Source organism: Manis javanica, chromosome 10 (genome assembly GCF_040802235.1).
Source record: "Manis javanica isolate MJ-LG chromosome 10, MJ_LKY, whole genome shotgun sequence".
In the NCBI taxonomy this organism is placed as follows: domain Eukaryota; kingdom Metazoa; phylum Chordata; class Mammalia; order Pholidota; family Manidae; genus Manis; species Manis javanica.
The window spans coordinates 50,825,563-50,837,742 of NC_133165.1; the positions used below are offsets into that span (position 1 = coordinate 50,825,563).

The 12,180-nt window shown below is 36.6% G+C and overlaps 1 protein-coding gene across 3 annotated transcripts in view; it reads left to right on the forward strand.

Moving 5' to 3' along the window:
- The window catches only part of COG7 (component of oligomeric golgi complex 7), an 85,300-nt gene that overhangs the window by 42,478 nt on the left and 30,642 nt on the right, over window positions 1–12,180 (forward strand). For all 3 annotated transcript variants that reach the window (XM_073215408.1, XM_073215409.1, XM_073215407.1), the window contains exon 7: window positions 7,681–7,879. In XM_073215408.1, coding sequence (XP_073071509.1) covers window positions 7,681–7,879 — 199 coding nt within the window. The remainder of the gene's footprint in view (window positions 1–7,680; window positions 7,880–12,180) is intronic.

Genomic DNA, 12,180 nt, shown 5'->3' on the forward strand with positions numbered 1-12,180 from the left:
TCGCTGCCATCCCCAAAGGGTTAAAGGATAAGCTTTGAAACGGAAAGCAGAAAAGTCTGTAGGTCTCTGTGAAAACTCTTATCATTCTTATCTGTATCTTAAGTAGAATCTAATGTGACAGTGTTGCTTGTTCAGCAAGGGAGCCTGTAGAATTCCTGAAGGCCATTATCTTTCATCTCGAGGCAGGAGGCCCTTAGTCAGGTGGTGTTCCAGTGAACAAGACTGGTTTTTTTTATCTCAACTTTGGGTAAAATTTACCTGGCCTTAAGTTAGTTTTCCTTGTTCTCACAATCCCACCAAGAGTTGGAGTATGATTTTGAAGGCATCCTTTTTGACTGCAGGGCAAGGTGAGACAGAGGAGCTTCATTTCAAGTGGAAACTTTCCATCACTTACTTTCCCCAAATCTCCCTGTCTTGATGCCAGGCAGTGCACCTGATCCTCTTTTAGAAGGAAGAAAGCCATCTTCTGAGCAGTGACTTCCTGGGCCCATTTATGGTGTGGCTTGTTATCTATTTTTTTTTTCAAAATTAGTTGTCAATCATTCTTCAGATGTTCATCTATCACCAGCTGGAATGAGCTCCACTGTAGTGGGAGAGAATTCCTCATATAGGGTAATGTCATGCAAGGTGGTTGGGAGCATTCTGCTCCATCTCATTTCTTTCTCCTTGAACCAACCTAATTCAGACTTAGGTAAACAACAACAAAAAAAAGAAAGAAAGAAAGGAAAACAACTTCCTGTGGAAGTTTGAGTTTGTATGAAATGCTCAGTTTTCAGTGACCCTGTCTACCCACTCTCACTTATTGTGTCCTGGGTCTACTGCTTCTTGTGTCATGAGGTTGTGAGCAGTTCATGTCCATATGTGCAAATGCCCTTCATCATCCACGAAACAGGAGTTAACTTCTCAGACTTGTACTCGGGCCTCATCCTAAATTTGGTAAGACATGGGTTTAATGCTGATTGATTCCTTTGACCCATGGCCCCTTTTCTTTTCAGACCGTAAGCATGGTATGTGGCTGTCATCTCCTGATGCTCAGGGGAGTGTGAAAGAAAATAAGTGGCACTGGGGGCAAGGGTTTCTTTCATATTTTTCCCCCAGTATTTTAATATGAAAAATTTCCAACATAAAAAAGTTTAAAGAATTGTATGGTGAACAACTGCATTCCTATCTCCTTGTTCTCCAGTGAACATTTTACTGTGTTTGTGTTATCACAAATCTGTCCATCTTCCCATGTGTTACATGTTCATTGACCCATCTTATTCTTGTGATTCACTTCAAAGTAAGTTGCAAGTACCATTTATTTCAGAACATATGCTTTATTAACTGGAGTTAATTATTTGCTATAGGTTTTTTTAATTTGAGCTAAAATTATGAAATGCAACAATCTTGAATATGCCATTTGATTAGTTTTGACAAATGCTGTATAACCTAATACACAGAACATTACCATCATCCCAGAAAGTTCTCTTATTTTCCAGTCTTTATCATTTCAGCTGACCAACCAATTAGAACTCTTTGGAATTGAGTGATTTAGTCTAATTCTTCCGCTGTCCCCAGTTACGTAGGAGATTAGAGCAAATAGATACTCATTGATGAGTCCTTGCCCTTAAGACATAAAGGAGTCAGGATTTCTTTTTCTAGATGAGAACAGTTTTCTTTATTCCCTTGGACCCTTCCTTTCTTGTAGCAAAATGTTTCTTCTGTCAAATGACGAAGTTGGACGGGATGTTATGTAGAGGTCTTTGTGGTTCTCTTTATGTCATCAGGTTTGGGGAAAGGGAGGGCCTGCACTGGCTAGAGACAGAATAGGGTTTGGATTGGGGCAACTGCGTGTATAGGTAGTGGAACCAGACAATGGAGGAAATCTGAATTCAGGACAGAAGTTTGGCTTTTCAGAAGATAGAGTCTGGACCAATCAAGTGAATGATGGCATTGCTGTTTTAAGAATGAGTTTGGTATTAAAAAGTCACCTATGTAATTTCCCTGCCAAAAAAGGCTTAACCTTAATGCTATCATGAGGAACCATGCAAATAAAAATTAAAGACCATTTTGCAAAACAGCTATCCTGGACTCTTCAAAAATGTCAATGTCATAAAAGAAAGAAGTTGAGGAATTGTTTTTATATTAAAGGAGAAAAATAATTGGCAATTAAATGTAATTGCAAGATCCTTGATTGGATTCTGCATGATGACAAAAAGCTATCAGGAACATTAACAGAATGGTTGGGGAAGTTTGAACTTTGATTATCGTAGGTAAAGGTATTACATCAAGATTAAGTTTGATCAGTTGTAGTGTTGTCATGTAAGATGATGTCCTTGGTTTTTAGAGATTCATGTTGAGGTGATAGACATGTCGAAATATCTGTGATTACCTCTCCAATGGCTTAGAGAAGATAGAAATAAAGCAGATGTAACAAAATGTTAATAATCAATGAATCTTGCAATATTTAAACATTTAAAATGTAAGTACATTTTAAAAATAAGCAGTTTGGTGGTAGTGTTGAGGGTGAATTGGTGAGGAAAGACTGGTGACAAGCTAAGGAGCTCTGACTGGTGCAGGACGGTGATGGCAATGTAAAAGGCATCTGGTTCAAGAAGAATGAACAATTGTTGGGACCTGCTAACTGATAAAGGGACTGAAAGAAAGGAAAGTCAAAAGCAAGATTTTCATTTTTATTGAGTGAAGATACTACTGACAGAAATAAGGAAGTTAGGAGAAACAGGCTGGGGAGGCTAGTGGGAAAAAATGAATTCCAATTTTAGATACCTTTAAATTCCCAGTGAAACTGACTCAGCTTAACAGTGACATCAATAGATTGTTGCAAGACTTGCTCAGGAAACACAACTGGAAAGTTACCAGTAGTTTGGCTCTTTCGTTGTTTGCTGGGTTTGTTTTTTTTTCCCGTCTCTTTCTCTCAGAATCCAACAAGGAGGTTCATCAAACAGGTTTAACACTGAAGTACTGTGAATTCTCTGTGAGGATTTAAAATTCTGTTTTCCATTTTGGTAATGATCTGAAAAAACCCCAACATATTTTGGATCTTGTACATGACCACGACTTCTAACCAACCATTGGCGTGGGATTTCAGTGGGTGCATTTGTGTTGATAGTCACATTGGTATCCCTGTTCTCTTGGGGGCTAATGAGAAAAGAAAGAGAGAGACTCAATACTTAGATGACGTAAGTGCTGTTGGCAAATGAGTGTTGCTTACTGCTGTAGCCAACTTGAGGTTTTCTTAGTAGTTCGTGGTTTGAATAGAGCTAGTAGTGTGAGAATTCTTATCACACCACAAGTTAGTGTAGGCAGGCCACCCTCAGAAGAACCTGTGCTGTAGAGGGTGGAGCAAATTAATGCTGAAAAAGCTTAATTGCAGTAGAAAATCATCTTTATCTGTCCTAGTACTTTAAATATTTTTGGTTTTATAGTCAAAATTTTTTTCATTGTGGCAAAATATACATAACATAAAATTTACCATTTTAACCATCGTTAAGTGTACAGTTAAGTGGTATTAAGTACATCCACATTGTTGATTAACTAACACCACTAATCTATTCCCAGAACTTTTTCATCATCTCAAACATTAAGCAGTAACTCTCCATTCCCCTCTTCCCCATCTCCTGATAACCTCTGTTCTACTATCTCTATAAATTTTTCTATTCCAGATACATCTTATAAGTGAAATCATATAATATTTGTCCTTTGGTGTCTGGCTTATTTTATTTAGCAAAATGTTTTCAACATGTTTCATGTATCAGAATGTTCATTCCTTTTTCATGGCTGAATTATATTCTACTGTATGTACTTACCACATTTTGTTTATCCATTCATCTATTGATAAAACACTTGGATTGCTTCTGCCTTTTCTCTATTGTGAGTAATGCTGCTATGAGCATGGATGTACAAATATCTCTGGGTTCCTGTTTTCAATTCTTTTGAGTTTATACTTAGGAATGGAATTGCTGGATCATATCATAACTCTATATTTAACATTTTGTGACACTGCCAAACTGTTTTCCATAGCTGTGCCATTTTACATTCCCATCAGCAGTGCATGAAGGTTCCAATTTCTCTACATCCTCATTAACACTTGATGATCTATTTTTTTGATAATAGCCATTCTAGTGGGTGTGTAGTGGCATCTCATAGTGGTTTTGATTTGTATTTCTCTAAAACTAATGATGTTAAATGTCTTTTCATGTGCTTATTAACCATTTGTCTTATCTTCTTTGGAGAAATGTCTATTAGAGTCTTTTGCCCAGTTTTGAGTTGGATTGTTTGGTTGTATGTTGTAGAGTTGTAGGAATTCTTTATATATTCAGGATATTAATCCCTTATCAAATAGATGTATCATTTGCAAATATTTTCTCCCCGTCCAATGGGTTGTCTTTTCACTCAGTTGTAGTATTCGTTGATCATAAGTTTTAAATTTTGATATAGTCCAATTTATCAATTTTTAATTTTGTTATCTATGGTTTTGGTGTCATACTTAAGAAACTATTGCTAAATCCAAGGTCATGAGGATTTTCCTCTGTTTTCTTTTAGGACTTTTATAGTTTACTCTTAATGCTTGGGTCTGGTTAATTTTGAGTTATTTTTTGTATATGGTTTAAGGTAAGGATCCAACTACTTTCTTTTGCAAATGGATACCTAGTTTTCCTAGCACCGTTTGTTGAAAGACTGTCCTTTACCCTTGGAATGGTTTTGGCACTCTTGTTGAAAGTCATTTGACCAGGTATATAAGGGTTTATTTCTGGGCTTTCTTTCTATTCTGTTTCAATGGACTTTGTGTCTACCCTTAGGCCAATACCACACTGTTTTGACTGACAGCTTTGTAGTAAGTTTTGAAATAAGGAAGTGTGAGACTACCAGTGTTGTCCTTCTTTTTCAAAATTGTTTTGACTATTTGGGGTTCTGTGAAATTCCATATGAATTTTAGGTTTTTCTTTTTCTCCAGAAAATAGCACTGGGGTTTTGATAGAGATTGCACTGAATCTGTAGATGGCTTTGGATAATATTACCATCTTAACAATACTAAGTCCCCATGAACATGGGATGTTTTTCCATTTATTTGCATCTTCTTTCATTTCTTTTAGCAGTGTTTTGTTGTTTTCAGTGTACAAGTCTTTCAGCTCCTTGATTGCATTTACTTCTAAGTGTTTTATTCTTTGTGATGCAATTGTAAATGGAATTGTTTTCTTAATTCCCTTTTTGTATCATTCATTGCTAGTGTATGGAAATGAAGCTAGTTTTTGCTGTTGAATTTATATTTTCTAGCTCTACTGAATTTGTTTATTGACTCTAACAGTTTTTTGTGTGTTCTTTTGGAGTTTTCTACATATAAGATCATATCATTTGTGAACAAAGATAACTTTACATCTTCCTTTCCAATTTAGATGGTTTTTATTTCTTTTTCTTGTTAGTTGTTCTGCTGAAACTTCCAGTACTATGTTGAATAGAGTGGCAAGAGCGGGCATCCTTGTCTTATTCCTGGTCTTAGGGGAAAAGCTTACAGTTTTTCACCATTGAGTATGATGTTAACTGTAGACTTTTTAAATGGCCTTTACCATGTTGAGGAAGCTCCTTTTTATTCCTACTTTGTTGAGTGATTTTGTTTGATCAAGAAAGGGTGTCAAATTTTGTCAAATGCTTTTTCTACATTAACTGAGATGATTGTGTGTTTTATTTTCCCCTTCATTCTGTTGATAGGGTATATTACATTGGTTAATTTTTGTATGTCAAACCATTCTTCCTTGTGAAGATCAATCTCACTGGGTCAGGGTGTGTAATTCTCATTAATATGCTGCTGAATTCAATTTACTAGTATTTTGTTGAGTATTTTTGTATGTTCATGTTTAAGGGGTATTGGTGTAGTTTTCTTTTTTAGTGTCGGTCTGGCTTTGATATCAGACCAATGCTTGCCTCAGAATGAGTTAGAAAGTATTCTTTATTAGTTTGCTAGGGTTGCTATGACAAAGTACCATGGATTGGGTAGTTTAAATGGTAGAAATTCATTTTCTCATGGTTCTGAAGACTGGAAGTCTAAGATCAAGGTGTTATCAGGGTTGGTTTCTTCTAAGCCTCTCCCCTTGGCTTATAGATGGCCATCTTCCCTCTATCTTTCTTCTGAATGTGTGCTGTCTTAATTGTTATCTTCTTGTATAGGTGTTGTGTCCTTTTCTTATAAGGACACCATCACGTTGGATTAAGGCCCACCCAGATGACCTCATTTTATCTTTCTTTAAATGCCCTGTGTCCAAGTATAGTCACATTCTGAGGTACTGGGGGGTTTAGACTTCAGCGTAAGGATTTTTGGAAGACGCAGTTCAGAGTTTAACATGCTCCCTTCTCTTCAATTTTTTCCAAAGATAACTTTACTTCCTTTCCTTTTTGAATGCTTTTTATTTCTTTTTCATGCCTAATTGTTCTGCTTGTATTTCTAGGAATTTGTCTATTTCATCAAGGTATGTAATTGGTTGGCATGTAATTTTTCATAATATTCTCTTATAATCCTTTTTATTTCTGTAAAGTTGGTAGCAAATGTCCTCACCTTCATATAGGATTTTAATAATTTAAGTCTTCGCTCTTTTTTAGTCAGTCTAGGTAAAGTTAATCAATTTTGTCAATTCTTTCAGAGAACAACTTCTAGTTTTGTTGATTTTCTTTAATAATTTTCTCTATCTCTATTCTTATCTTTATTATTTCCTTCTGCCAGCTTTAGGTTTCATTTCTTCTTTCTTTTTCTAGTTTCTTAATGTGTACAGTTAGGTTATTGATTTGTGATAGTTCTTTTTTAATGTATGTAATATCCCTCTTAACACTGCTTTTGCTGAATCCCATGTTTGAGTACACTTTGATTTCATTTTCATTCATCTCAAGGTATTTTCTAATAAAAATGTGAATTTATTGATTTTATAGTTCTAAACTTACACTTTTCTTGGCCTTAGAAAATTGCATAAAAAGTCTTATATTTGATATCATGTTTGTGCCTATTTACATTACATTATAATATAAAAAAGCATTTAATCAACCCTGGGGGGTTCTGTGAGAACAGCTCTCTAAATGTACTGTGTACGTTTTTCAAGTTTTTCCCAAGAGAGCTATAGTATATAGAAATAGAAATAGAAAAAAAGATTCTTAATGAGTAAGTGAATCTATAATCTAAAAGGCTCTGGATACAGTATTCCTGCTGGTCCTTACAATGAAAGATAAATCCATCTTTACTGGAGGTCTGTGTTGAGGGGAGAGGTGGTCATGGACTGGTCTGCAAATCTTCTTAAAGGTCTCCCAACTCTGGAATTCAGTGAATCGCTCTTCTTTAATTCTATTTTGTTCCCCACCTCCCACACCCTCCCAATTTCTGCATTATCATCTTCCCTGGCCTCTCTCTATCCAATTTTTGGTGACCATCTAAATACTAAGTTTGATAGATTTGAAAATCATTAGGCACTTGGGGCCAGTGACAGACATGAAGTAGCCTGTTGTTTGGACAAGTTGCAAGTTCTGCCAGTTTACTTGTCTTTCTGAGCGTTGTTCATGTTTGCAGCGAGGAAATCTTGGGAATTATAGACTGCTTTCCACCTATTGGGAGATTGCTTTGAGTCAGCCAGGAGACTGCTTCTTTAAAAGGTGTGCTCCCGTTTCGTCCTGTGCGCTAACACACGTACCTCTCCCCGACTGCAGGTTTTCAAGAACCCGCAAGAGGTGGTGACCGTGCTGCTGATTCAGACCCTGGGGTCCTTGGTGCCCTCTCTGCCCTTCTGCCTCAGCTCCGGTGTGGAGAGAGCAGGGCCGGAGCTGGAGCTCATCAAACTGCTGGAGTTCTACTATGCCACCACCCACTTTGCCAAGGGCTTGGAGATGGCACTGCTCTCCCACCCATGTAAACATTCCTTCCTCCCAGCTCTCCGGCTTGTCTTTACTTGCTCTTTTAGAAATTTCTGGGGCCTGGGTTTGTTTGCATTTTTCAGGTGACTGATTTTACAAAAATGGAAGGGATCAGTGTTTTCCTTCTCAACAGATACGGAAGTCTTTTCCATGAAAACAGCCATTATGGAATAATTGTTGCTTAATATGTTTACCTAGCACCAGTGCTGCCTGGGTGCTTTACATGCCCTTGGGCAGTGGCGGGCGCTTCTGCAGGGACTCAGGATATCCAAGACGCAGGCAGGCATCAGTGGCAATGAGTTGGTAGCAGGTTACATTGGGAAGCAGTGCCCTCTTCCTTTCAAGTCGTCATAAAACTTCAGACAGTTCAACGTCAAATGTAAGTTTAAGAGGACAGATGGGTGAGAGGAGCTTTTGGATAGGGCAACAGCAAGTTTTCAAGGTAGGGATGCTGTATTAGGACTCAGAGTGGCCATGGGGAAAAAAAATGGGCTTTCCCCAGCTGTCTCTGAGCAGAGCACTCCCTATTCCCATTTGGCCAAACAATGCCCAGTGGGTTACATTTTCTCAGCTGTTTCCCTTCTATGCTAAAAGCATTGTAAACTTCTAAGTAACACAGACCAGGCTATGTAAGCTGCTGTCACATCAGGAAATCGCTTCAGGAAGGCCTTGTTCTGCCATTTGCCTGCTGTGTGTCACTACTTTGGTTTATTTAATAGTTGTTCTCTTTAATTACATTTGTGTATAATTACCTTGTACATTCCAGGGAGTGTGTTTATTGTTCGGGTTCTTGATGATTCATGGGTGTTTTTGGCTCACTCACTGGTCAGGCCTTGGTTGTGGGAGAGGCTCCGGGGATGCGGGCAGCTTACAGGGGACTGGGATGGCGTAGTCAAGTGGCTGAAGCGTGTTTAGGCCGCGCATCCTGCTGGAGCCCAATGGAATGCAGGTAGGGCGAGGAGCGGTTGCCTTCTTCCTCCTGGCGATGTGCTACCTGCAGAGAATCAGATATAGAAGTGCTTTGTGGGGCAGCCATGGAAGTTTCAATTTCCAGTGATTCTCCCTGAGGTTTTCAAAATGTTTTTTTCTTTGATTTAAAGATACTTGGGAAACACACGTAAAAATAAAAATAGAAGAAAAATGATCCATAACCTTATCACCCAGAGACAGTCCCTGATCACACATTCTGTTTTATTTCCTCCCAGCAATTCAAATATAAATGTACATTTTCAAAAAAATTATATATATGGATAAATAAACCTGTACATAAATATACATATACACATACATATTTAAAAGTACTGGTTGTATACAATCTTATATTTTCTTTTTTTTGCTCAAAATAATATAATGAGCATTTTCTTATGTCATTAAATGTTTTACTAAGACCACTTGTTTTAGTGACCACTTGATAACCATTTGATGGCTTAAAGTTTTTTATACACTGTTATAAATAAAATTATTATAAACAGTCTCACACATTAAATTTTGAGCCTAATTCTGATTATTCACTAGGACAAATGTAATAATTATGGGTAGCTAAGATATGAACATTTTAAAGATGTTTGTCATACTTTGCTCCTTAGAAAGTTTCTACCTCTTTTTGTGTCTGTCAGTAGTGAATGAGTGTACCTGTTCCCCAGGCCCTTACCAGCACTAGACTAGCTTTATTTCCCCCCAATCACTGCTAGGTTCTTAAACAAGTAATGATATTTCATTTTAATTTTCTGTTTCTTTGATTAGCAAGTTTGAAATTTATATTATGAAAAATTACATATTTTCCATTTTTGAAGTGCTTATTTTGCCTCTTTCTCTTTTTGAGGGCTTAATCTATTTCTGGTTAGTTTGTAAGAACAATTTATTTAAAATAATACATCATTACATATAAAGAACAATGAGGTATGTGCAATAAAAATTCATGATATTGAAATTCATAACACAAAATGAAAGTGTCCTATAATTTATCTTGCTAGAAATAATCTCTGTTAAAAATTTGACATATATTCCCAAAATATCCACATGTAGTAAGGACTTTTTCTCATTGTTTATCAAGTATGTTTCAGATATGTTTTTTAACTTAATATTTTGCCTTTAACATTTTTTTGTAGTTTAATTATTAATACATATACATGGTATAGTTGAAAATATATGAAGGATTATGCAATAGAAATTAAATTTTTGAAATTTAAGTTGATTTTATAATTAATAAGCAATATATATTCATTATAGAAAAACCCAGAAAATACAAGGAAAGAAAAAGATCATCCTCATCCTACCAACTAGAAATAGTATTTTGAATTATAAGTATGTGTAGATTTTGTGTGTGTATGTGTATCTGTATACTTAAGTGTGTTTCTAACAATATTTTTTTATCATTATGAAACAAAAAATTAATATTGACTCAATATTGTCACCTAATACACAGATTTTTCCGTTGTTCCTCAGGTCTTTATAGCTGCTTCCCTGACTCTTTCCCCATTAAGATCCAATCAGTGTACATACATTATATGTGGTTTTCCTGTCTCTTTCATCTCCTAATCTAAAAGTCATCTCGTCTTTCTTTTGTCTCATGACATTGACATCTTTGAAGGACACAGGTAGAATGTCCCATATTCTGCAATTGTCTGATTGTTTTCTCATGATTAGATTTGGATCAAACATTTTTGGCAGCAACACTCACTGCCTTGATGATGTGTATTTCCTGTGGCATCATGTCAGGACACATGTAATATTCAATTATTGGTGATGGGTTGCTAAATCACTTGGTAAACGTATCTATCAGATTTCTCCATTGTAAAATTACCTTTTCTCTTTGTAATTAATGAACAGTTCATGGAGTGATACTTTGAGCCCATAGGAATATGCTAATCTTCAAGAAACCTTCACCCAGTCACTTTAGCATCCATTGATAATCCTTACCTGAATAAACAAACTTTTACATTGCTGATTATAAAACAGTGATTCCCTAATTCTCTCATTCCTTTTTATATCTATTTGCTGCCATTCTTTTGTAAATAAGAGATTTTCATTTCTTCCTCTCTAATACTGCTATTTTTTTATTCACTGGGTTATGATCCATTTTTGTCATTCGTTTTGATGCTGAAATTATTTAAAATTACCCTTTTAGGCTGGCACCTGTATCTTTTTGGTATGTCCCTATCAACCTTTGAGTGCTTCAGTTGGAAACCCCAGATCTTTTCTATGGGCTACAAGGCCCCATACTGTCTGACCTCAGAACGTGAAAGACGGTGGTAATGAAGAGCAAAGGCTCTTCTATCAAAGCTCCACTGCTTCCTAGTTCTGTGACTGCATGCAAATGACTTTTTAACGCCTGTTCCTTAACTACAAAATGAGATTAATAATGGCATCAATTTTATAAGGCTTTAGTGTACATTACTAAAATGTGTATTACTAGTAATAATTTTACAAAAATAATGTGTGTTACATGTGGTCATAAGCAGTTAATAAATGCCAGCTCTTTTTGCCATGCCTTCTACAGCCCCAGCCCCCTTCACAATTCTCCTAGCCTCCAATCTTCTCTGGGTTCCTCCAAAGCACCAGGCTCCCTTCTAGTCACATGCTGACCCTTCAGGCTGAAAGGACCATTTTCTTCCCTATTCTTCTTATCTGGTTAACTCCTAGTCTTCCTTCAGTTACTCAGCTCAAGTTGGCTGATCTCAGTCATTTTTGTATATTTCCTCTCTTAGAACCATTTTGCTTTTCTTTAACGCACACATGTCACTTAGTAATTATACATTCTGATTATCTGGTTATCTCTTGCTGGTATATGTATTGTATGAGAACAGGGACTGTGTTTACTCAACATACCATTGTCAATACCCAGCACTCCACTACTAGACCATTTGTAGTTGAATGAATGAATTATATACACTTAACTGATCCATAATGCAGTCATGAGAAAGAATTGCATGTGTATATATAAATACATATGCAGTTATGAACCAGCATGCTTACTGTAGGAGAAGAGAATTACAACTGGGAATGGCAAGAAATAAAACCCTTGTGATTTTGGATTTGATTTGGAACTTAACAGTTCCAAACATGTATTTCCTAGCTCTGCTCACCAAAAGGTGCTTGAAGTAATAATAGCCCAGGAACAATGAGTACCCCTGGTCTCCAGACCTTGGTTTCTGAATATCACTTTCCTCTAGAAGAAACTAGGTTCCTTGGCCAAATGGCTGATTCTAGGTCTGAGGCAGGGAAAGTACATGTTCTTGGGACAGTCTGTGCTGAAAAGGAAGAAAATACTCAAAGACTGATGGGCACATGTCCCAA